The sequence below is a fragment of the Patagioenas fasciata genome, chromosome 5 (genome assembly GCF_037038585.1).
Source record: "Patagioenas fasciata isolate bPatFas1 chromosome 5, bPatFas1.hap1, whole genome shotgun sequence".
Taxonomy (NCBI): domain Eukaryota; kingdom Metazoa; phylum Chordata; class Aves; order Columbiformes; family Columbidae; genus Patagioenas; species Patagioenas fasciata.
Genome location: NC_092524.1, coordinates 31417263 through 31444084, shown reverse-complemented (window position 1 = coordinate 31444084; position 26822 = coordinate 31417263). Strand labels below are relative to the sequence as shown.

General features: G+C 38.9%; 1 protein-coding gene across 5 annotated transcripts in view; it reads left to right on the top strand.

Annotated features, from left to right (window-relative positions):
* The window catches only part of ZNF106 (zinc finger protein 106), a 41338-nt gene that overhangs the window by 9742 nt on the left and 4774 nt on the right, over positions 1–26822 (top strand). For 3 of the 5 annotated variants that reach the window (XM_065838339.2, XM_071809220.1, XM_065838340.2), the window contains 19 exons: positions 1456–1517; positions 6468–6665; positions 8555–10630; positions 11456–12080; positions 12444–12513; positions 14082–14236; positions 14331–14391; positions 14705–15046; positions 17055–17838; positions 18190–18245; positions 18702–18847; positions 19159–19293; positions 20124–20240; positions 21069–21260; positions 22109–22171; positions 23096–23215; positions 23682–23753; positions 25253–25324; positions 25948–26094. In XM_065838339.2, coding sequence (XP_065694411.1) covers positions 1456–1517; positions 6468–6665; positions 8555–10630; positions 11456–12080; positions 12444–12513; positions 14082–14236; positions 14331–14391; positions 14705–15046; positions 17055–17838; positions 18190–18245; positions 18702–18847; positions 19159–19293; positions 20124–20240; positions 21069–21260; positions 22109–22171; positions 23096–23215; positions 23682–23753; positions 25253–25324; positions 25948–26094 — 5493 coding nt within the window. The remainder of the gene's footprint in view (positions 1–1455; positions 1518–6467; positions 6666–8554; positions 10631–11455; positions 12081–12443; positions 12514–14081; positions 14237–14330; positions 14392–14704; positions 15047–17054; positions 17839–18189; positions 18246–18701; positions 18848–19158; positions 19294–20123; positions 20241–21068; positions 21261–22108; positions 22172–23095; positions 23216–23681; positions 23754–25252; positions 25325–25947; positions 26095–26822) is intronic. The other 2 variants (XM_065838341.2, XM_071809221.1) reach the window with 2 other exon arrangements.

The following is a 26822-nucleotide window of genomic DNA, read 5'->3' as shown; positions in this document are numbered from 1 at the left end:
GCTCATGTTCAGCTGGCTGTAAATCAATATCCCCAGGTCCTTTTCCACCAGGCAGCTTTCCAGCCACTCTTCCTTGAGCCTGTAGCGCTGCCTGGGGTTGTTGTGACCCAAGTGCAGGGTCCGACACTTGGCCTTGTTGAAACTTGTACAGTTGGCCTCAGCCCAACGATCCAGCTGGTCCAGATCCCTCTGTATGGCCTTCCTACCCTGCAGCAGATCAACACTCCCATCCAACTCGGTGTATTCTGCAGACTTACTGAGATTGCACTCGATCCCCTCATCCAGATAATTGATAACAAGATTAAACAGAACTGGCCCCAATACTGAGCCCTGGGGAACACCACACGTGACTGGCTGCCAACTGGATTTGGCTCCATTCACCACAACTCTTTGGGTCTGGCCCTCCAGTCAGTTCTTTACCCCATAACAAGTACACCCATCCAGGCCATGAACTGCCAGTTTTTCCAGGAGACACTGTGAGAAACAGTGTCAAAGGCTTTACTGAAGTCCAGGTGCACAACATCCACAGCCTTTCCCTCATCCACTGAGCAGGTCACCTTGTCATAGAAGGAGATCAGGTCAATTTGGTGTGTATCTTCTGTGTGCTGTTTATCATACAAAGCCTGCACTGAAACCGAGTGTTTCGTAATGAATCTTTTGCTGTTGCTTAGCCACATAGGACAGGGTTATCTTGCAAATACCAATGTATTAATTCATACAACTCTTCAAGGTTGAAGAAGTTGCTTGCCCTTTGCTGATGGGATTTTGATGAGTTCTTTGAAGCTTTCCAAACACTTTGGCTCAAGCACAAATAGAAAATTAAATATCCTGAACTGCTTCTTTTTGCTGAATTGTTAGCATTCTTTCTCTTCCAGCAGCTCTCTTTCATTAGCAATTAATTATACTACTGCTGCATGGGTCAAAGTTGCTGTAAACAACAAACCAACATGTTATGTACATCTCAGTTTCTGAAGTGCATCTAGCAGAGTAGAATAGTATGTGATGTTGAAGTAACAGCTGTGTCGTAATACAAATACAGAGGGACTGCTGAGATTGCACAGGAAAACAGTGTTTTAAGTACTATGATTTTGCAGTGTGGTATCAATGACACTTTGAATAAAAATTATGATTGACAGCTGTTTGTCAAAAATCCATCTATTAAGCTTTGCTGCATGCAGTCCTATTTGTCTTCCTCCTGGAATTCTCATCCTCTTCTGATGAATCGTAATGACTCCTGTGTGTCCTTCCTCAGGAAAAACGTAACACTATATGACTTCCTGAGAGTATGACTACTTGTGCTTTCACGGTCATAGAAACAGGAATGCCAACTACTGCAGTACTGCAGGAGTTGAATACGCCTCCCTGCGACACAGGAGAGTTCTCAGAAGTGAGCTTTTCAAATATACACCATTTTGTTCTGTTTTGACCAATTTTACTTTTTTCCCCATATTGAAGGAGATGGAAGAACACATGAGAAGCATGCTTCACCACAGAGGACTTGAAAACCTGAAGGGAAGGTATGAGAACAATCTTGCATCCTTCCTTTCTGTGCAGTTTATATGTCACTCACTGGAAGATCTCATGTCCTATTTCTCATACAAGCTGAATGCACATTTATATTTATGCATCATTTAGTTAGGTGTCTTGTGATAAAGCTGACCATGTTCTCTTAACATGGAAGCTCAGGAGGCAAACAGTGATGTGGAAGAAAGCTTTCCTGTATTTCTTTGATGGCAGTGAAATAAAATTAAAACCCATGATTTTTAGGTCTTGGCAGTTTCATGCTTGGTTTCTCGGAAGCACTAGAATTCTGCCTTTGGCAGAATTATAAACACTGTTATTTTCATTTTAAAAATGTTTTTAAAATGTTTGTAGTCATGTAGAAACCATTATTGATCTTTTAAACCACTGTGAGAAGACTGGTATCTTGGATGTGAAGTCTGCATCTGCTTGAGTGACTGCCTTGTCCTCTGCCACCCTGGTCCAGTTGTTTGGTTAAGGGACCTAACCATGATGGATGGTGTTTTCCTTCTGGTTTCCTTTGTGTTATTTACAACCTTTGGAAAGCAGGAGGGAGTTAAGGGGTATTCAAATATCATGCTGATAATATGGAACCATGGTGTAACCAGAGTGCACTTCAAAGTGCTTTCGGGTGTATGGGTTTTGAGGTAGCCAGAGAAATCAGATAGTCTGCACTTAAGTATTTGACCTACAGACTAATTTTTAATGATCTTACAGCACAAACTTTATATGGAAATGCCATATCTCTTTTAAACACCTTTTAAAGGACTAAGAAGTGATCCTCTTTCAGGTCTTTGAGGTGTGGAATACTAATGTCAATATAGTTAAGTTGTGCCAGCTTGAATTCTAGTAAAACTGTTAAACTGTTTTGGTTTATGATGCTTCAAAGCTACAGGAAGTTTTCAATTCATTTCTCTTCAGTAAAGCATACATACAGCTGCAGAAAAGTGTCCACATTTGGAGTACAAGATTGTATTACATGTGTGCCACAGCTGAAGACATTTGTTTGAGTCAGCTGTACGATATTTTGTACTACTGTTGTGTATAATTGCTAAGTATCACTGTAGTTAATCTAAATGAGCAACCTAATATGCTTTTAGGTTAAGGCTTCCAGAAAATCTGTGGCATATGTGTATGCCCACTTATATCTGCTAACATTTCAAATTGTCTCTCTAAAATAGAAAATAACCCTTATTGCAGGACAATAAGTATAAAGATACTGCTTACCTCAAAGTATGTATTAACTCTCAGTAAATAACCTCTGTTGTCTGGTTTGTACTTCCATTTAATATTAAATTAATTTATCTGGGGCTTCACAACAGGTTAGTAAATGGGAAAAGAACTTCCATCTTCAGAATCTCCATCATCAGCCTGTCGTCAGGCAGGGGCTATCTGGACTATCAGTGTGTTAAACTATGTTTGTTTTAGTGGGATTCAGGAAATCTTCAATTTGTCCAGAATAACCAAGTTGTTATTGTGTCACATTGAGAAAATGGACAAAAGCAGCTTCTTGGAAGCTATTTCAGTTTTTCAAATAAAAACAGCTTTGCAGTAAAGGTGAAAGACATAAAAATGATAAAGTCCTCACATTCCCCACTTTCTCTTTTTTCCCCTGTCATTGCCATCTTTTGCTCAGCCCCGTGCTTTTTGGGATGTTTATTGTTGTTGTTCCAAATCAGCTACTTACTTTAAAGAAGAGAACACAAAACAAAACGCAGATGATTTTGTTTTCTTCTCTGCAGTGCCCTACCCAACTGGGTCTTAGGAGCTACAACAATCTGATAATGTGTCTGGAATCAAGCGCATCATGTTATTCAATATCCATCCTGTTGGGTGTGAAAGGGTTTGCTCTGTTACTGAACAGCTGGGAGGGGTTGCTCAGGAACCAGAACGTCCTCAACACTAGACACTGATTTAGGGATTCTGGTCAGCTGACTTGTAGAGCATTTCTGTTCTGGACTCTCTTCTGACAATGGTTCTGAGATCCTCGTCACAGAAAGTGGTGAGGATTACAGCTTAAAATTTCACATATTTTGGCCTCTTATTTCTCGCCTTGTAAGTTATTGGGTTTTTAGTTAATAACTCCTGAAGGTAACAGTAACTTCTAGAAGTTATATATTGTGTACATAGTGGCTTGCAAGGGATCTGACAGTTCTTGGTTTTCCATTTCTATAAGACTGGAATTAAATTTGTTTCACCAGCATTACATTTTCTATTATTAATGTAACTGTCTTCATTATTTGTTCCAGATGAATGCATGGAAGTTGTTTTTTCTCAAAATGAATAATGAACTTCGTTTTCACAGTGCAGCAGCAGCCTTGTTCTTTTCCCCCATGCTTTTCCTCCTCCATCCCATTTAAGTTTAGTCAAAGTCCGTTAGGCGTCTCACAGCCTTGTGAAGCACAAGCAACAGCCTTGTGAGTGTGGTCGAATTGTGTAACAAAGGATAATACCATTAAACTGTAGTATCAGCATCTTACCTTCAAATTTGACATGCAATTAGAAGTCACTTCTTAGACTTCCTGTAGGGAAGAGGTAAAGGAAATACACACATTGGTTCACACTACACTTTTTTAAGTTAACTTAGTAATCTCAAGGGATATAATCATTTTCTGAAACATTTTAAGGCTCTTCTCCTTTTCTTGAGGTCTTATTCCATGTGATGTATAATGAGTCAAGCTTTAGTGTTTTTGTTTTTGTTGTACTTGAAAGTGAAATACTGCTCTTGTCAAGGAACATCTGACATACGCATCCAGTAAATAAAGCGCTTGGATGTTTTCACACTGGAAATACTTTTGTCCTTTTTATTTCGAACTGCTTTTGGCCTTCTTGTTAAACAACTTAGATTGTGTGGTGTTTCTGTATGGTGAGGAAATGTGTAGACATGATCAACATGTGTCCTGGAGCATGCCCAGTTCTAGCTGATATTAATGGGAAAAGGGGAAGGAAAGAAGTGAAGGAAATCAAAATTCCCTATCTGAACTCCCAGCCAATTCATTTTCAATTAAAGCATTTGTTTATACAGGAAAAAAATTGTGTTGTTTTTTCTTTAGGTTTATAGAGATTAACAGCAAGACAGAGAATTCTAATCATTACCCGCTCAAGTCTTTTCTTTCCAGACTTTCAGTTGGTACAAGAACCACAGCTTGTTAACCAGTAACTCGCAAGTTAGAAATGGCAGAAACAAATTCTTTGTCCTTATGTCAGCTGCGAACTCACTGGCTTTGTCCAAAGTTAGGTAAAATGTTGTATTTATTTAGTTAGTCTATAGATGAGAGTGACATTTGTATGAAATATTTGAAACATTGGTCTTATGAACGATCTGAGTTGTTTTCTAAAATGTAATTAGTACCACTGAATTATGTTTCTCCTCTAAGTGTCCTTATGACTCAAGTCGAATGTTATGTAAAAATAGTACCTTTTTCAGCTAGAAGCTGACTTCTGATTTGCAGATTGTCTGGAAAACACAGGCTAAATTTGTGAGCTGTTGGCTTTGTAAATGAAATTTGTCCAAATGTTTCATCTGAAATTATTTAGGCTGCAACATACCACAAAATGAAATGTAAAGAGTGTAATTTTTATTAATTACTCTATTTAAAAAGAAACCCCTAGCTGTGTCTGAATGACTGCGTTGGTTAAATATCTTAGACGTGTTAGTAGGAAAACCACGATTTTCTAGAATAAATAAAACATACCTGCTGACACTCCATTAAGCAATTCCAGTAAGGATGTTGGCTTAGTATTGTGAGTGAAGATGCATCTTTTGATCTTTTTCTCAATTTATTGTTAACTTTTCTCTAAAGAACAGGGATTCAGGTTTGCCTTTTTCCTTAATGGATTCCATTTTTTTTGACCCCGGTCATGAGCTGTGTGTTGGTATTATAATGTTGCTGTTACAAGACTTTGGTCTCAAGTGCACTATGGGGATAAGCAGATCTGCCTTTCTGAGTTAAATGGCAAAATTGAAGAAGCCGCTGTGTAGGCAGGCAGTGAGTCCTAACTTGGTCCTGCTGAGCTATTTGCAGTGGACTACGCTCTCATTAAGATTTTTCCCACTTTTTCAACTGGTGAACAGTTTTCCTTGTTTAGGTTTGTTATTAACAATGTATTTCCTTAACAGTGGAGTATTGAAAGGATTTGTCAGGAGAACAAATAAGGTATTTTAGAAAGCTGAATTTCTTAAAAAAAAAGAAAAAAGAAGTTAAAAAAATGTTGTAACCTTAATCCAGTGGTCACTGAAACACAAGTAAAGCCATTTGTCTGACACAGCTGTCAGCTTCCTCCAGCTGAAATAATTTCTGTATTTTTTAAGATAAGTTGTCTAAAGTAGAAAGCAGACCTCATGCACACTTGAACCAAATAAAGTGCAGTGAACTGAAGATACCCTCCCATCACTCACTGTGCTGTGGAGTCTTTGGATTCCAGGCAGCAGTCTCAGCTGTCCCAGTTTAGGTTCTGTTGTGTCAGGATTGGCTGTATCCATGTGCTGCCTCCTCCCTTTTCTAAATTTCACTGGGGGAAGGCTCAAGGCAAGGATTAAATGTAGAAGCTGTCACCAGGCTTGCCCAGTGCAGCTGGCACCATGGATGGGCTTCAGAGCAGCTCCTGCTAGCTCTGCAAGCCATCCACTCTGCCTCCTCGCTCACTATGTTTCCTCTGAAAAGATTTTGAGTACAACAATTCAAGAAGAATTCCTTCCCCCAGTTAACACAGCTTTATTACCAAGTCTTTTACCTCTTGATTGTTGGAAAAAAATCTTCTGAAAACTGACCATCAAAAAACAAGTCCTTGAAAGAAAAAGCCGGAGAATTCAAGTAACTTACATATACTGAGCAAAACGCAGTTGCTTTGAATGCAAGCACATTCAGAGGAAACAAAGTAAGACCAGAGGTACCTACCATGCCTGTTGGCAGGGTTGAAAGTCCCCCCTCTGCCTCTCTTCCTAGGGACAGCAACCATGAATGCCGGGTGTGCAGGGTGACACTGGTGGGTTTGTCAGCATACGCCAAGCACATCTCCAGCCAGCTGCACAAAGACAATGTTGATGCCCATGACAGAAAAGAGGAAGAGAAAGAAGAGGCAGAAGAAGAATACCTTGATAAAGAACTCATTCAACTAATCAAGCAAAGGAAGGAACGGAACCGGTGAGTTTTCCTTACTGAAAGGCTTAATAAATGTGACAGTAGTGCTATATTGTTTGAGGTGGGGGTATCTATAGGAACCTGGCCTTTTAGAACATGTTTTGTCATAAAACTGCAATCTGTCTGTTTTTAAAATGAATTGGATTGTTCTCTTGATGTCATGTTGTAATCTCATAATCCTTGAGTGAAATTTCTTACCCGTTTTATCTTGCTGCTTACCATTAGCCAAACACAATTCTAGTGGCTTGCTATGAAATAGAATTATGCAGAGAGTACTAAGTATTGCCCTTTATCTTCTATGTGACTCTGCAATTGTGCGTTGCTGATACGGTGTTCCAGTTGGGAATGTATTGTTTGGATAGATTTATGGTGTGGTGATGGTATTGAAGAGGCAAAACGTTTTTGAAAGACACTCTTGCTTACTGTGGCTAGAAGTTTCAATTAGTGTCTCCAAGTGCACAAATCTGTGGAGATGATTTGGTTTTGACACTATTCTGTCACACTAGGGTGTCTCTGTACTACACAATGGTCATGTTTTTGTATTGGTCAATGTAAGTAGCAACAATGTCTCTTTTCCTGGTTTATGGTGAATGAGTAATGCTGTCAGTAGGGTGGTATTCTGAGGCAACTAAAATCTTAGAGAATTGCTCTGCTGGATGCCAGTTTGGAGAGAAAAAAAAAAAAAAGAAGAAAGTACACAGATTAAGTTACTAGTACAGCAAAATTGTTTCCATTAGATCATAATCTAGTTGAGTCAGCTCCTAGAACTTACAGTATCACTTAGACATTGTTTCTTTGAATTACTATCTTAGAGCTCACTTTATCTTATGCAGTAGGTCATTTCCCATTAGAGAGTAATTATTTGTGCATCTTTTAGCAAAACTGGAATGTGTTGAAAACACATATGGTACAATATGAAATTTGAGTTTACTCAAATCAGTATTTTTTGAGTAGCAGTGTGAAAATTTCCTGTCTTGCTTGCCCAGGGATCTGGAATGAATGTATTTCTAGAATGTCAGAAAGAAGCATTTCTATAATTGGCTTTTGGAAAACCTTTTAATAAAATCTCCTCATTTGGTAGAATAAATACTTAGAACACTTAGACTGCTGACCCTGTGAATAGCTGTCGATGTTAAGGTAGCATTTATCTTTAAATGTACATGTGATAATTTACCACGTGTTCATAGTAAGCTGCCAAGCACAAGCGCTATCCAAAGGGCAGTAGATAGTGCTTCTGAAAGGCTCAGACAGACTCAGCATTGCCTGCTGTGGACTGTTCGAGTCCATTGGTTAAAACAAGAAAAAATATTTTTGTATCTGAGGTACAACTTCTGTTGATGTTTTGCATCTATGTTTTAACTTAAGCTTTGTACACTGAGACATGATCTCAATTGTTTTCTCCAATAAGTAGAATAACTGCTTTTCTCAGCCTAGCTTTTCTTCTGTTTTGTATCGATTCGCTCTAGTTACACCATCTAATGCCAACAGAGTAGTCTTCAGAAAAAATAATTCTCTTGCTGCAAACGGACTTGTGTTTATCAAGATTACTCAAATTGCAGAGATTATATAACAGAAAGAAGCTTTCTTTTTGTTTGATTATTAGTTCAATTACTAGTAAATAGAAAGAAATATTCTTTACTGAGTTAAACAGAAATATATAAGAATTAGCCTATTGAACTACATCTGCACTAAATCAGTTGCTCTTGTAAGAGCAATTTTGAAATATCGTATTTCAGTAAAGGCACAATGTTAGTTTTGAATGCCAAACAGTACAGAAGCTTGAATGGTCTGTTTCTTTTTATAAAAAAAAAAAGTTTTCTTATGAGGCTTGCATGCTGTTTGACTTCAGGGGAATGGCATCAGAATTTAGGTTTTTCTCAATTGTTTTGTAGGCAAGCTGAACAAAGCTGTGCAAACCAAGAATTAGAATGTGATGATAGGAGATCACAGAGAAGGCGAGAAGAAAGAGGTACTTACAAAGAAAGAGAAGCTTATGATCAGTCATCATGGCATCATCATAATGCATCACAAAGGGACTGGAAGTGGGAAAAGGATGATTATATTAATCCTAGACAAGGCAAATTTTCACACTCTCAGAGGAACCTTAATATGAGCAGACACACAGGTGGCCCGAGGGGACGCTCTGGATGGCACCAGAGTGTTTCAGGAGGCTCTTCAAATCGCCATAACTATGGGAATTCTGGAACTGTTTGGCGTCCAAGTGGGCGGGGAGGAGGAACATCAAATTGGCATCACAGTGCCAGGGAGAGAAATCCTACTTGGCTTTCTGAAGGAACGGTTAATTTTTCTAGCTGGAATTCCAAGAGTTACGGAGGAAACTGGAAATCTAGTCCTCATGGTACAAATGGCTGGAATTTTGGGAGCTCAGGCGATACATATTCATTAGAGCCAATTAAATACGGTAAGGAAAGATATACGTGGCAGCGGCAGGAGAAAGACAATGTTCTGCCATACAGAGATCGAAAAAAAAGGAGACACTTGCTTGATTTTACTAGTGATAAACTTCCTTCTGAGGGGGCATTGGATTTTGGTATGTCGAAGCAACCAGAAAGCAAAACTTCAAGAGCCAGTGGGAAAAGTGGCAGTCCTTCCAGAGATAAAACTTATCGCTGGAGTCCCTACCCATCTCAGAAAGCTGCAGAGCAGCAACCACGGTCTGATGATAATGTTCCTAAAACTCCAGATAAAGTGGAGTCTGTGTTTATGCCTCTTACTGATTCAACAATGAAAGGAAAAACTTGTGAAGCCAATGTTAGCCTTTCAAAACTTAAAAAATGGGAAGCATCTTCCCCTTCTAATGTAACCTCAGATTACCTTGATTCTTGCAAGGTAACGAAAGACTGTTCCAGTGGTGAAAAGCCCGACAAAGATGATGGCAGAAGTAATAGGATGCCATCACTGAAGTCCCCTCTTCTGAATATCACAGATATCAAGTTGTCTTCCTCAAAGCAAGACACAAACAGTCTCTTAAAAAATGTCAAGCTTTTGTTAACCTCAACTAGTGGCAAAGAGCAGAGTCATTTGAATGCCCTGAGCTTGGAAACAAACCATTTCTCCTCCTATTCATCAAAGCTGCCTGGTGCATGTACTGGTGACTTACAAGACAACAACGATGTGCTTGGAGAGCCTGGTAATGAGCTAAGTGAAGCAGAGCAAAACCTCAAAGATGTTCAGTCCAGCCATTCCTTGCAAAATCCCTTAAAATCTTGCAAGGATACAAGTGACCCGAATAAGGAAGAAACTGGGAAAGCATCACCAAAGAACAAGTTCAAATTAGATTCATTAGATGTGAGTGATGGTGATTTAATGGGAAGTGAGAAGTCAGAAGCAAGAGTTGAAAAGTTGAGTTCTACTAGTTCTTGTTTACCCTGTGACTCTACAGAAGGTAAACCTGCCACTTCTCAAAAGGAAGATGATGAAAAGCCGATTGCTTCAAGTGTTACTTCTGCTGATCTGAAAGATAAACGATTTCAGATGGAATCTGCAGTTTCTCCATCAAGCAGTCAGGACCATTTGAATGTGGATTTGAAAACCTCCTCACAGGACGGAGAAGGGGATGAAGAGCGTGCCAAGTCACATGATCACTTTGAAATGGAAGGTTTTGAAAATCCTTCAGATCATGAGCTGCAAAAAGGAGGAAGCCAGTCACTAGGCCTGCTTCTTCCTGATTTAAGCAAACTTGGCCTCCCTGCCTCTCTGCAAAGAGACTTGACACGACATATTAGTCTGAAGAGCAAAGTTGGGACACATCTTCCAGAGCCCAATCTCAATAATGCACGGCGCATTCGGAATGTGAGTGGCCATCGTAGAAGTGAGTCTGAGAAGGAGTCAGGGCTTAAACCCACCCTCAGGCAGATTCTTAGTGCTTCCCGGCGAAATGTGAACTGGGATCAAGTCATCCAGCAGGTTACCAAGAAGAAACAGGAGCTTGGCAAAGGTTTACCAAGGTTGGTAGCTTTCAGATCTAACCATGCTGGTCCATGTGTATGTTGAGGGGAGAGGGTTCTGTTTCTCCAAATCTGAAATGAATTCCAGGATCCTAAAACTAAGACTTCAGAACGAAGCTTGCTATACCACGATCTTTTGCATATACAAATAGTTTTGAGTTTTTATGACTGCTTACTGCTGTGGATGTCTATCCTCAAGTAATAGTAGTCTGCTGTTCAGAAAATATTCTGGTCAGTTCATAGTTGTTGCTTAATATCTGAACATGGACACTAGCAATACACTTGCTCTGCAAGTTCTAGCAGGTGAAAGAATGTAAAAATGTGATCAGGATGGGAACAATGCTGTGGCAGTTGCTTATTTCTTCATTTATTCAGGACTACAATAAATGCTTGCCTTGCTGCAGACAGAATAAATGCCTCTTCGTTTATTAACCTTTTAACTTTATATACTTATAAAATTATAAGTTTGTGTTTAGAGGAAGCAGTTATGAAATACTTCACTTTTGAAACTTTCTTTAAAACCTGAAGTTTTTGAAGCGCCTTGAAACGATGTCATATTTTCTTATTACAAACTTGGTTTGGAATAATTATAATAACGTGGATTCTGACTTGGAAATCATGCTGTCAGTTCTTAGCCACTAAATCTCATTTCATGATACACAAAAGATAATCCATTGCCAGATGAGGCAGAAAGTACAGAATATCAGCGGAGTGAGTTGCCAGATCTCTTAAAGCAATAATGTGAATTTGGGGAGGGAGGAAGCTATTTTCTGGATTTACCTGGCTTGTTACATGCCTATTTATTTTTCTTTCTATTTGTTAAAGGTTTGGCATAGAAATGGTGCCTCTTGTTCAAAATGAGCAAGAGGGTCTAGAAATCGAAGAAGAATCTGATCTGTCTACTCTGGAAGGATTCCAGTGGGAAGGGATTTCCTTAGCAGTGCCTGGCTTAGCCAGAAAACGTAGCTTTTCTGAAAGCAGTGTCATTGCAGACAGAAATCCTTCTACTTATAGCTTCTTCAGTGAACAAGCCAAAACAAAAGAAAGTGCGCAAAGGCAAATAATTTCAGCCAGCCACTCACATCACATAACATCTGGATATGAGGCATGCGCTGATGCTGAGGTTGACTTGAAACGGGAGACATGTTCTCTTCCTCTGTCACCATTTATGTCCGAAAGAACTGAGGCTAGTGGAAGGAGACACAGCCTCCTGGCCACCTCTGAGGTCACGAGCCCTACAAAACAAGACCAGGAAAGCCCAGAGAAGAGAACACCTCTTCTTGAAAAACAAAACGTACTAGAAATCTCAGAAGAAAACCGTCCAGCTTCAAATAATGCTTCACTTCTTGCAGTATCTAATAACATAGATGCAGCTACAGACAGTAGCTGCACATCTGGTACTGAGCAAAATGACAGCCAAGGAATTGGAAAGAAGAGAAGAGCAACTGGAGTAAGTGTGCAATTTTGTCCAGCTTTGTGCTAAAAAAATGGGTTTTTTCCCTGTCAGTGGCCGTTCAGCCTTGGAATGATCTCTGCAAGGAGGACTTTCTCCATTTGATTGTCTTGTACAGTAATAGGCTCCAACTAATTTTCTTGTTTTGCTTAATTTTCTTTTAAGAATCTTTTACATTTCTACCTTCCTTGTGCAGGACTTCAGCTTAATCTTTTTAAATTAGTTGGAATGGCAAATCCTCTTTAATTTTGATTTGGTAATTGGCATGCTATGCTGGCAATTGAGAGCTATTAAAATTGACTTTTCTATTTAGGCAAAGTTGCTTTTGTAACTTTTGTTAATAAATTATTTTATTTGCAGGAGGGATCTTCTCCTGAAATCCCTAGTCTAGAAAGAAAGAATAAGAGAAGAAAAATCAAAGGTAAAAAAGGTGAGTCAATGTCATACATATGTGCATCTGGTATAGGGGTTATAAATACCTAATAGTATTTTGACTTGGCTAAAATGATAATTCCTTAATGTTACTTTGGTGCTTCTTGGGCTCTTACCAAAGGTCATGGGGTGGACTGCTGTCACATCTGCAACACATTATTCTCTAAAGAGTCCCATCTTAACTTGTCACAAGTTATTTCTAAGAGAAGACTTTGTGCCTCCTTTCTGCCTACAATTTGTGTTCCTGATTGCACAGATTTGGCCTTTGCTTTCCCCTGCTCAGGGAAGAAGGGTTTGCTGCCTCTTCAGATGGAAGTTCCGAAGGGAGAAACACCCATCACGCCCCTTCTAATTCAGCCATGCTGCTTTCCCTTTCTAATTTTAGATGGTCCTACCAGAAGACTTGTCTTCTGCCTAGTTTGGGCTGTGTTCTGGTTTTGGCATCTCCAGCAATATTTCTTAGTTTTTGACTCTTCCTACCGTGTTCTTAATGGAAATGAATGTGGAATGCCTCACTCCTTCCTGCTCCTGACCAAAGAAGACTCTTGTTCTGTCATTAGACAGGTCTTTCACAAGCTTACCTCACACATCTGCATCACCACATATCAAAATTAACTATCTGTAATTTAGAGAATGTTTTCTTTGGGAATTGTATCATTGCATCACCATCTGGGAGATATCTGAAGATAGCGTTCGAATGTTCCCTTTACCTTTTTTTAGTTCTTTATACCGAGCATGATTAATATGGATCTTATTGTGGGAACTAATATTTCATTACTTGAAAAGGTGAGGTTCTTTATCAGCCTCTGTCATCAATAAGTAGTGTCTATTACGGAGACTAGTAACACATTTGACTTAATAAAATCACTCTTTCCCATTACTTTGCTTCAGTATAATCCTTATTACTAAAGGAAACTATAACTTGAATGAAACATAAGCAGTGCTTTGACTGAAACTTATTTTGCATGGAGAATCTCTGTAATGCCAGAGGACTTTAGAAAGGAATCTTTTGCTGAGTACAGTGCTCAGAGACTCTTTCTCAAGAGACTGCAAACATGAGTCTCACATCCCAAAATCATCCTGGATAGTAAGTGATATTTTATTGTTGGGTTCTTCTCTTAAGCTGCCATTCCTTGGTCTCTGGATTAACTGAATAATTTAAATATCATTTACCTTAAAGTTGCCTTTGCCTTCTTGATTACAGCAGTGGAAAGTGTGTATTTGTGCTCTCTGTATGTGTGTACTTCAACAACAGATCTTTGTGGAAGAAAATGACTTTGTTTAACTAAACTAAATCAGTGCTGGCAAAGCTATGATGGAAATAAAGTGACTAGTGTAAAGGTTGAGATCCTGTAAAGAGGAATACTTGACTTTGCTCTTCTTTCGTGTAGCTGTGACTATTCCTGTGCATAGATACTCCTCAGCTTCTTCTATGACTGTTGATGGTTGACCTAGTTTATGTGATTTTTACATTTTGAGGTGGTAGTATTCATTCAGATATCATGTGTAATGTATTTTAACATATTGTCAAGTACAATTATACTCTACGTTTTGTTTCTTTTTCAGAACGTTCTCAGGTAGACCAGTTGTTGGCTATTTCGCTGAGGGAAGAAGAGTTAAGTAAGTCCCTGCACAGTGTGGACAGCAGTCTCCTGCAGGCTAGGGCTGCCCTGCAGGCTGCATATGTTGAGGTTCAACGGTTCCTTGTATTAAAGCAACAGGTAACAGTGGGCTCTTGAGACTGCCTGAACTAGAAGTTAGCAGCCTGAAAAACTGCCTTAAGTAGGACTGATTTAAAGCACAACTGTTTTGCAGATAACCATGGAAATGAGTACACTGAGAAGTCAGAGAATCCAGATCTTGCAGGGGCTACAAGGTATGAAATACCATAAAACTACAACAGTGGAATGCTGACTCACACTCTTTGAGCTCAGCATCTTGTAAAAATTTGATTTAACTTGAATTCACTCATGTAAAAGTGCAATAAAATTGCAGACTTTCAATATTGAAGTCTTTACTGTTCAAGTGTGATCTGTCATCTTTGCTGGTGCCATCTAGTGGCGTTTTTACAGATTTTTCTCTTCCTTGTCTCTGTCCACTAGAAATGAGCACCCCTAAATTTTATTGTAAAATGGGAACATTTTTGTTCTGTGTTTTTTTTTTTTTTTCCTCTCCTCTTTTGCCACTAGAAACATATGAACCTTCTGACTTAACTGAGCAACCTTCCTGCAGTGTCTTAAGTGAGAGAAGAAATAGCAAACCTCAGACGGCAGCTGACATAATTCCTCCAGGCTCCTTCCTGCCCCTTTTAGACACTTTGTCTTCTTCTGTACATCCACTGGGAGCTTCTGTGCATGTAAACATGCCATCACCATTCCAGCCTTCCGGCATCACACCTACTGCTCCTCCTGACTCCTCAGTACAAGTTAAACGAGAACCTGTGTCTCCAAAAGGCTCAGAAGAAAATGTGAATTCTCTACTCCAGAGCTCTCCAGGTGCTTCACAAGCACAAGAGGTGGAGCAGAAGGATGGTATGTGTGGCTTCTCTTTGTATTTAAAGTGAACTAGCTTTAAGGAAATAAGGAAATATCTTTTTCCTTAAAGAATTCATGTTGGATCTCAGATCTGCAGCCTGTTATGCAGGGATGAAGTCCCATTAACTTGTGTAGGACTTTGTCAACTTAATAGTCCTAGAAACTGGTACCTTCTTTACAACACATCCAACTGGATTCCATGTTTTTGAAATTGTTAAGCACATGCAAATTGTAGCCATGCACCTACAGGTTTCTAGTTTTACTTTAAAAATAGAAAAAACATGAATTTTCAGGTTACATCCTCTGAGATTAATTTAGTTAATTAAAAAAAAAAAAAGGCAAAAGTTAAAAAAGCACAACAAACCTTAAACCCTCCCCTGTCTTTTGTCTTCTACTGTGCATAATTCAATAGGCATTGGTAGCTGAAAATCTACCTGCAAAGGAAGAATGCATGTCTGAAGATCTGTTTTAAAAATATATGACCAACTACATTAGGAGTATTCCATGTTCTTCCTGGGCCCTGCAGAATAAGCACAAAGAGTATAATTTGGATATTAAAAATAACAATCCATCTTCTCCCCCTCTTCATCTCTCCAAATCCCACTGGTCTGGAAATGCTGGTTAGATTTAATAACCTCATTCAAAGTTTGCGCAATCTTATTTGTTATCTCAATAAACAATTTACTGTGAGAAGGATATTTGGCACTGTTTGCCGATGCGAGGAGGGAGAGTAGGAGAGGGCTACTGATGAAGGTCTCTGCTCACTTTTGTCTAGAGAAGAAACAGCTGAATTAACTGAACTACTCATGTGAAAGCTACTGCTTCAGAAAAATGAGATCTTAATGGCTGTAACTGAAATGATTAACTCTTTATTTAGACAGATTGAAACCCCTAAAACTCATGTACTGTAGTCTATAGTCAAAGGCTTAAATGCTATTGGGACTTTCCACTGCAACTTGCTACTGTGACTGAACATACAAACTGAAGATTAAAAGCTCATTCATCCTTTACTTTCCTGAGAGCCTGTGAAGTTGAGCAGGGGGACTCTAATGACAGTTGTTTGTCTGCCATAACTGTCACTTACCTGAACTCTTAACTTAGATAATTTGAGATAAAGATTCACAAGTAAGAATGTAGGTTAAATTTGCTGGTTTCTAAGAGGCAGAAGCAGGGAAGTGTTTAGAATTCTGTCAGCTTCCCATTCTCATTGAAGGATCCCACCCAATAAATGCAGTGAACATGAAACATTCTGTTCTGGATTGCAGTTATTGCAAATGCAACAGGGGAATTTTAGGGTGTGGGAAACACAGCTGTGAGATGCTGCCTGTGTTCTTTTTCTGTCTCAGTTGAGGGGCCGGATTAATTTCTTCATATTAGCTTCAACTTAAAATGACAGGGAGAGATGTTTGCCCCATCACTTAGTCCACCACAGAGGAACTAAAAAGCTTACCCTGATGGCTTGCAGTGCTGCTGTTCCCAGGATAGAAGGTACAATGCCACAGAGTGGGTTGTACATGACCCATCTACCTTGAGTTAAGTCCAAGTATCATGGTAGAAATAACTAATGCAGATGGATTAAGCACAAGGTCTTCAAACTACATCACTGAGCAGCTGAGATGTACTAGGCATGCATTGCTTAATACTAGTCCTACAGCTGTGGAGACAGTTGGTACAGGTGTACACAGTGAAGGGTGGTAGCATCTCAAGCCAACAATGTAGGATTCACCAGAGGTTGTTTGTCAGAACTTTAAAAGCATATAGTCTGCCGGCATCTTGAATTATGTACCCCATTCCTTTGCTTCTAGGTACACAGATAAACATTTTATTCCCTAGCTATGTTATTTCAGGGCCAGATAGCTGATTGAAATAGCAGATCTGCATGTGTACATTGCTTTCAACATGTAGATGTATGCACAATTAAATATAAAAAAATGTAGGAAGAGCAATTTTGCATAAATATTTATTGCTGTACAGATTGCGTATAACACTAGTCTGTTTTCTTCAGAAGAGACCAACCAGAAAACTCCAGTGCGTCCAGTCGTCTCTGGAACCATGTCCCTATCAGAGCTGGCAGCTTGTTTCCAACGTACTAACCAGGATGTTCATGAGCCTGCAGTGGACAAGGGAAAGGTTGGAATTCCTGAGAGCCCTTCTCCTCATTCACTGTCTGTTTTCAGCAAGAGAGAAGCAAATGATACTGTGACCGAGAGCTTTTTACTGGATCCGTGTAGCACCTCTCTTGCAAAGCATTCAGTCCTTCTAGAAATGCCAATGGTTAAACCCCCCCCCAAATTGTCAGCAGAACCATCTGAGCAACAGATGACAACCACTGTAGTCCCAGCAGAAAAAGGGAACAAGAGGAGGAGAAAGTTAAGGAAGAAGAAAACTCTGAGAGCAGCCCACGTGCCGGAGAACAGTGATACAGAACAGGATATAATTCACGCTAAGCCTGTCCGGAAAGTCAAGGGTGGAAGGGTTTCTAAAGGAGAAAAAGTTTCTACATCTACTCCTCCAAGACAGAAGGATGGAGCTACTGCTCAAACAGCAAGAAACAGATATGAAAATGACAGTGATGCTTCTCTGGAACTAGTGGAAGTTCCAGTGCCCCAGTGTGAGGTGGTTGATGTTGGTTCATCAGAGTCAGGAGGTGAGAAACCAGACAGTCCGTCAAAGAGGGGTTCATGCAGCTCTGTGGATCAAGCAGCACGAGAGGCATCTTGCTCTGGTTATGATGAAGTGAGCTCTACCAGTGAGCTTGGCACAAATTATAGGGATGACGGGAAAAGAAGGTGAGACTATTGTAGATTTCTGAAAACTAAAAGTATTAAACAATACTCTTAAAAGTCATCTCTCTCTTTTTTTTTTTTCTTCTTCTTATTCAGAAAGTCTTACAACATCTGTAACTTTTAATTTCATTGAGAGTGAAATAAGAGGGGAAAATGAAAATTGAATTTGCTTTTTTGGTCCAACAAATCAATGTGTCTTGTTACCTACTAATTTCTCTAATATAAGAACAAGGCTTCCCTCTACAGAAAACTTGTTTTGACCTTATCTGTCACAGCCTGTTCTCTACTAAATGCAGAGGCTTGTCTGAAAATGAACGTGCAAAGTCCAATGTCACTACTTGTTTTGTGTTACAGTGTGGCTGAGATGCAGACTTCCATATCATCACTAAGAGGGTCAAAGAACTCATCAGGTATATCTTTTAAGTTTTTCTTCTGATACTTTGTGAATAGTATCTTGCAGGACATTGAGTTAAGTCTTGATCAAACTGCTTCCAGAAGGGAATTTTGCTGTGAAGATAAAAACCTGCACTAAAAACTGAAGTCGGAAGTGATGCATACTCACTAATATCATCCCTCATTGACTGCTTTCTGCCTTGACCCTCTCCACATCACCCTACCCCAACAAACAATAATACAATCCTTTTGCTATTTTAAAAATCTTTCTGGACTTAACATCATATAAAGGTCTTTCTGGCATTTTAAATTGCCTTCTGCCACTTACAGGCTCCAGCTGGGACCCACAATGAAATTTGACTTCGAGGTATTGAGCCCACAAAATAGTTCTGCTGTTTGGTAATACAGACAACAGTAGTGTGTTTGCTTGAGTGTGTTCACATAATCAAAGTCCACATCTGTCTGTCCTACAGAAGTGTCTTCGGAGCCAGGTGAGGATGAAGAACCTACAGAGGGAAACTTTGAGGGACACGTGGCTGCAGTGAATGCTATTCAGATTTTTGGGAATTTGTTATATACCTGCTCAGCAGACAAAACTGTTTGTGCCTACAATCTAGTTGTAAGTAAGGTTGCGGGAGTGGTATGACATTAATTGGAGTCACAAGATTGCAATTTTGTTTTTGTAGAGCCTTACTATATAGCTAAAGAAGCAACTGCTTTTTCAAGTGTTAATTATTTTTTTTTCTATTCCTTTCTTCAAACCTCTCTTCTCCTTTTCCCCAGCCTTTTCTCCCTCTGAGAGGGGCAAGGGGAGATAAATTGCTGCATGTGTCCTACTTTTGTTAGCTGTCCTGCCCCACTCTGTCAGGTATAGATCCCGAGGGGCATTATGGGCCTTTATGTTGACAGACCCTATGCTTTCCTTTCTAGAGCAGGAAGTGTGTGGCCATCTTTGAAGGACATACTTCAAAAGTGAACTGCCTCTTGGTCACGCAGACGAATGGGAAGAATGCTGCACTCTACACTGGCTCAAGCGACCACACTATCAACTGTTACAATATCAAGGTACTCAAAGTCTGTGTTGGTTAACATGTACTGCTTTTTTATGAGAGTATTTCTTTGCCAATATAAATGAAAAAAGCCTTTTAAACCAATATGAGCTGGACAGGAGCCCCACTTTATACTTCATTACAGTGGAAGAGAAGAAGAAAAACCCCAAACAGCAAACCCTAATCTTTTGGCTAACTTCTTGGCAGAGTTTTTGCTAGAACAGCATGATGAGGATGGTTGTCTGGCCATTAATATTGTATTGCATTGTATTTGTCTTGCTGTATTTCAACCTTCATTGCTCATGGAAGGCACTGCTCTCTTTGTAGAGCAGCTATAGAGAGAACAGGTATCTATTATTCTGAGCACGGGTGAAAGAACAGCCTGAGACTTCCTGAAGTTGGACTTTTAAGGATAAATGATAAGAAGGCTTGTCCAGCCTGTGGCTTGATGGGGTGGAAAGTAAATATCTGCTTCAATGGGCAAACTGCCAGAGGATTTTTTTGACTCTTCAGCTGATGATTCATGGCACTTCCCTTTTGGGGACTTCATGAGGATTCCTCGAACTCAAGCATGTAACAGTGTTTTTCATATACATACAGTCTGTAGTCTAAACTTCTATATACGTTAGAGGTTGTGACTAGAATAAAGCTTTTAGGGTTTTAACTGTTTGCTGAGGTACAGTCAAGTCTCAGAGATGGGAGTGAGCTGATTAAAACCAGTGTCCAAGAGCCATGTGACACTAGACTTTCAGATGTTTTTCTCCAGCTCTGTTGGTTCAAAAATGCAGCTTGTAGGTGAAAATCATCATTCACTTCAGGCTTTTTTCTGCTTTTTTCCATTGCCAGACCAGAGAGCGCATGGAACAGTTTAAATTGGAAGATCGAGTGCTCTGTTTACACAGTAGATGGCGGATCCTTTACGCAGGCCTTGCAAATGGCACTGTGGTTACTTTCAGCCTAAAGGTTGGTTTGTTTAAATATTGGCACCTGGAAGCCTGTTGTGGTGCTCTTTCTCTCCACTTTGTGTTTCTTTCCACTCTTTCTCTTGAGTAGTAAGTGTATTTGTAATTAAAGTATTTTGGTATAAATGGTCACTGTTGGCCCCTTTTGCTCCTTTATTTTGTCAGTGCACAAAGCTGTCCCATCTCCCCTTCCCTCTGGTTACCTTTCTCTTAACTGTTGTTATGTTGTTATGTTTTTCCTTAAGGTTCTGCCTGGCCCACGAGTCATGTATCATGAGAGCTTTTTGACACAGTTAATTACTTGTGAATCTTCCTTTCTTGCCATCAAAGTAGCGTGACAGACTTTAATGTGTTGCTGATTTTGCCTATTCCATTTGCAGTTACAGAAGAGACTCATTGACATGGTTTTCTGGCAAAGAGGCTTAATCAGCAGTTCTCATGATATTTAAAAGTGAACAAAAATTATTATTTAAATGTTTTTCTGATTATTCTTTTCAGGGATGCTACATTAAATTCTCAGACTTATTCTTAAATATTTAATCTGTTTTTCATTTTTCTCATAACGGTAGTTCCTCTTATTGAGGATTTACTGGATCTTTGCTAAACAATTAAGTATTTTTTAAAAGACAGAAAATAGAAACCCAACATGAATAATTTCCATGATTTTGAAACTTAGTTGTTAAGAGGCAACTCTTAGCACGGCTGAAATGGCATGTCACCAAACTGAAATCAGATACTATAGTAAGTACAACACAAAAATGACTCAGTGGTCTAGTCAGCATCACAGCAAAGTTCTAATTCTAAATACCATTTTTTCTTCCCCCAACAGAACAACAAGCAGGTTGATACCTTTGAATGCCATGGCCCCAGAGCAGTGAGCTGTCTGGCCACAGCTCAGGAAGGAGCACGCAAGTTGTTGGTTGTTGGCTCCTACGACTGCACCATCAGCGTGCGAGATGCACGGAATGGGCTGCTTCTCAGGACCCTGGAAGGTCACAGCAAGACTATACTCTGCATGAAGGCAAGTGTCTCTAAAAATACATTTTTGACAAAGAATGCTTAAAAAGGCGCATTTTTTTCTTTTTCTTCCTTATCTAATAGTGAGCAGATTGTGGTAGGAAACAGAGGATTTATTTATTTTAAATGATAACTGAGTAATTTGGTAGGAAAATTGTCTCTAGATGGCTGTCATATCTCTTGGTTGCAGCAAAACTGTTGGGGGTGTGTATGTGAGAGGCATATTTCATGTTGTTAGAAGATTCAGGGAATCTTGAAACCTGAGTTTGCCAACAGAGGGAAAGTTAGAGAAAAGATGAAGCTAGTTTTCACATATTCCCATTGTACAAATCTCAGAGGAAGCCAAAAAAGGTCTAACTCTGGAGAAGTCTTCTTCTTAATAGAAGAGTCACTATCATTTACGTACAAGTTTCTGGCTCTTGAGATTACAAGGTGGAACATATGCTTGTCTGACTGCTTTGCTGTGACCACTGTCATGTAACAGATAGTGTATGACTTCCATAAATTGTATTTGTCACTTTAGATATTACAGTGCAGTGGCACAGCCTTTTTTGCTCTGTGGACTGTGCTAGGGTGAGTCAGCCTGGTGGGCTGCAAGTTAACAGCTTCTGATGTCAATTGTGAAGTGTCAAAATTCATCATTAGGATGGCACAGTACATTTTCTAGCTCTTACTTAAAGAACTCAGTACGTGCTTTCTTTTCATACTCTCCATTGATTTTAAGACTGTAAAATTTAGGAAATATTACAGTACCACTTTAAACTAAGCAGTGTCTTAATGTTTTGCTTGCCCATTTCTGTATCTCTTACAAAAATAAAACTATTGATGGTTTTTGTTGTTTTTTTTTGTAAGGTTGTGAATGATCTGGTATTCAGTGGTTCCAGTGATCAGTCTGTCCATGCCCACAACATTCACGTAAGTCTTATATATAAATTTAGGATGACTCTTGCTATTAAGGTAGTGAATTCCTGTGCCATAAAGCCAGTATTTCCAGAATTTTTGACTGACTGATGAGGCATAATAGCTTCCAGAAAAGAAAGTCATCTGATTTTGTTAATGTGACTACACATTATAGCTAACTAAGGAAGGATGCAGAGGATAAAATACCTTGGGAAATATGAACATGATTGTTCTTGTGATATGATATGCAATGCCTTTTTATGTGGGGATCTTGCTTTTGCAAATATTACTACGAATGTGTTGATAACATGGAAAAGGTTCAGAGCAAAGCCATGTGAGATATTCTAGTGGGGGAAGAGTTTCTTTATTACAGAAAAAAACTGAGGAACACAAATAGCGTTCCAAACTAACTAGTTCAAAAGCTGTTATACTGTTGTGAAGGCTTTGCCACTCTCTTCTTCTTTTACACCATCTTTTCCTTGTGCTAGCAGAAGCATTGGTGCAGCTACGCAATAAGTTGGATTAAGAAACTTAGCAGAGGTAAATTTTAATTGACAAAAAAATCTGTATATTTCTGTGTATTTAGTTAAATTTGCTCACTGATCCTTGTGGCTACATAAATACTGCTTGTACTAATAGCACAGTACTAGTTGCAGGATAGGTGGGAACATGTGACGGAAAGGGGAGAAGTAGACACTTTTCATAGTGGCATACATTTCTATTGTACTGGAATGTCTCTGTCTTAACGTGAGCAAAGGTTAAGTAGTATTTGATCACAATCTAGAAGTGCCTACACAGGAAATGGCAGGCTAATAAGGTTGTTTCAGTTTCTTGAGAAGTGAGCATTGAAGGTATCTACCCTATGTAAGTTAGATAAAACTGGATTGTTTTGTTGTTTTAAACAAACAAACCCCACCTATTTGCTTTTTCTTCACACAGACCGGAGAGCTGGTGCGCATCTATAAAGGCCATAACCATGCAGTAACAGTTGTGAACATTCTTGGGAAAGTGATGGTGACAGCATGCCTGGATAAATTTGTTCGTGTTTATGAACTACAGGTAAGAAAATAGATAGTTACTAATGGCATTTACCTATTATGTATTAATTAATCATTTTGAAGTCAAACAGAAGCCATCTTTGTGCTCACTGGTCTCTGACCCATTCCTCTGTTTCCTGTCACTCGGAATATATAGTTGTCTTACCAGCAAAAATATATGGGGTTTAAAGAATATAACCTAAAACATTTTTTTAGAACCTGGGTTATCTGAAGATAATGACAGCTGAGAAAGGTGGAGAAATGTTAGTTTTGTCTGCTTGAAAGAGCAAGTGCTTAGTTGGACGAAAAGACTCACAGAAGTAATGTAACCAAAAGTGAGCTTCCGTGATGACTACTAAGTTTGGAATTCACCAGTGGTGTTTAGCTGCTACCCAGGAAACCACTCTTGGAAGTGTTGTCTTTTGCATGCCTGTGAAAAACAGCTATTAACTGTCATGCTATTAATGCCTGGTTTTGTTTCTTTCAAGTCACACGACCGCTTGCAAGTCTATGGAGGCCACACAGATATGATCATGTGTATGACCATCCATAAGAGCATGGTAACTTCCTTCTTTTCACTGGTCTCAGAGAGAAGGCTGTAATTTCCATGAGCGTATATAAGACAGTTTAATTTTTTTCAGATGATGAAATCAACCTGCTGACTGGCTAAGACAGAAGAACTTAGAAATGTCAGCCGAAAAATCAAGTTGCTGTAACAGCTTTGTATTTATGTAATATTATTATCTGGGGAAAATTGACCTTCTTGCTTATTGTAGTCTTAAAACAATCGTTCTGTTTACAGTGATGATTGCAATGAAGAGTCTAGTAATAGTAAAATATTCTTTCTTTTCAAGCATCATTCCTGTTTGGCTTTTATTTAAGACAGTCACACAGATGCTAGAGAAAAGTTTAACATGCAGTCAAACCTCTAGGAACCTTTGACAGAACCCAAACAAAGGCATGCAGTTGATTTAGATGCACAGATTTCTTCATGCATCTGCCCTGCAAGATAGGTTTCAGAAGCACTTCTGGATAAGTAACTTGCTCCAAGTAGTCATTAAAAGCACTTACTTGTCTGTGCATGTAGGAATTTGTGTGCATACTGTCTTTCAGATTGTAGAGGTGTAGTAATGTGTAACAATAGAAGAATCAAGTCTAACAGAACTGATCCCCTTCTAATTGAAACACATACTGCCCAAGCTTCACTTCTTACATGAGTGAGGTGGAGACTGACGTGCACTCAGGCTTTGTGCTTTTACAGTCTGAGGCTTGAATTGTCTCCAACAATAGTGTGGTTTGGGCATTCTCACAGAAATGTCCAAATGAGAAGCTTCATGTTGAGTGAGATATAATAGTTTTCTGTAGTAGTCGTTAGGAAGGTGTAGGGTCTTACACAGAGCAAATTGGCTGTTATATCCTAGTGATGAATTTCCAAGAGACAAAAAGCCTTGAACAAAAATAACAAACGAAATCTTCAGCTTGCAGAGTTCTCTGTATTGTGTGAGGAATTTTTAATAATGAGCGTTCTTTATGGAATTACAAGTGTCCGACATCCTTTTCTTTCCAAAAGACAACTTTGTGTAGAGCATTTGCCTAACAAAAGTGGTTTTTAAGTAGTGATTTCACCTACCTTTCAGGATCTGCATCAGTCTTCTCTTTCTGATATTCTGATGTTCTTCCTCACGCTTCCTCTCCATTCCTTTTTGATATACATAGAAGTGGTTAAGTCCTGGAAATATATTCAACTTAACATTTATGCCTCTTTTTTTTTCACTTCAGTGGAGAGGTACATTATATGTTAATGTTTTCCTAACTTCTACACACATGATACAATCTGCAGTAGAAGTTATGAAAACATTTCATTAGTAGGTTTTTGTAAACTATGAATGCAAACCTTAAAAGAATTTGCTCTGGCCAATTTTTTAAATTTGGAAGCCTTGCATGTTGGTATCTTCTTGTTCAGCTAGTATATTCTACACTGAAGCTTCCTTCAGAATTGGACTTTGTGTTATTTTTCTATCATTCCTAGCTAGCTTATCCATAAATGTTTCTTTTACAGATCTACACTGGGTGCTATGACGGCAGTGTCAGGGCTGTGAGGCTTAATCTGATGCAGAATTATCGTTGCTGGGTAATGAGCAAAATGTTTTTAGCATTCCTTTGTTTTTAGACTCATTTTCTGGGGTGGTCACTTATCAATCTTGGATAGCTTGACCTTTATTATAATTCAATAATATTTTTTAATGTTTATGTACATTTTAAATGTTAGTATATATCGCTTGTTCCCTTTTTTCGTGGTGTTCTCTCTATATCTATGCTTGAGAGAAAGTTAGTAGTTGTATCTTAATTTTATTTTTCCTGGTAATTTTTAGATAGTGACATTTAACTGTTTAAAACAAAAAAACTTCAACCAAGTGACATACAAAATCAGATTTATTCTGCTAAATAAGATTAATTAAATTCCTAATGACTCTGTCTCAGGTAAGCTTAAATCTTGTAAAGTTACAGTTCCTCTCTTCCTGCTGCAATTCTTGCTAATGGTCTAAGCTTGGCTAGAGGCAGGAAAAATCTCTGTAGAGCTGTAATTAAAGGAACAGGGAACATTGAGAATGGAAGTGGAATAAGAAGATGAAAATGTTATAGGAGGAGCAATGCATGTCAACGGTCTTGGTACAATATTTTTAAGTTGCAAGAATAAAAGCATTAGCTAAAATTCTTTTTTCCTTGCCTATTCTGGCATGTTTTCTCTACCAGTGGCATGGCTGTTCACTGATCTTTGGAGTTGTGGACCATCTGAAACAACACTTGCTAACTGACCACACCAACCCAAATTTTCAGACCCTGAAATGTCGTTGGAAGAACTGTGATGCTTTCTTTACTTCCAGGAAAGGTTCCAAGCAGGTATGTGGTTGAAGTAAAGTGGTTGCATTGGGTAGTATCAAGTATATACTATACTATAACAACAATTGTGGGACTTGGTCCTGTTTCTCTTAAAAATGGTCAAATTCTTCTAGTCATAGCAGGCTTAGCTGTGTACAGTTACAGTCATACAGGGTTCAACCTGTGACAGATGAAGAGAGCAGCTAAGTATGACAGCTTGAGATACGGTCGGTTTAAAACAGTTTGATCCTAAAATATTACATGGAAATGGTCAATTCTTGACATATTAGAAGGAATTCTGGTGACTATACTCAAGATGTTTTTGTTGGAAAAAATTATTTTTAAGATGAACAAACATCAGTCTTGAAACAGATTTTTTTTCCATCACTGCACCCCTTCGTTGTTCTGGATGCTGATGCTGTTTATTTTTCACACAGGACTGGTTTTGCTGAGAATTTTTAAATAATATAATGCATAAATTTCTGAATAAATGTTAGCACAAATGGGAAAAATATGAAGAAGGCACAAGAGTTGGATGCCAGTTGGTTTAAGTGGTGTGGAAAAGGTTGAGGTTGGGTGTAAGGAGGTTTGTTACCTATAGACTGACTGGTAAAATCCACATTTTACTCCAAGGCATTATAAATTACCTTCCTGTTGCACGCTTTTCGAAAGATGCAATGGAAGGAGGTTTCTTTGGGAACTAAGAGAAGTTGAGTCCTTCATTTCTCTTTAAGCACTGTCTGTGGATA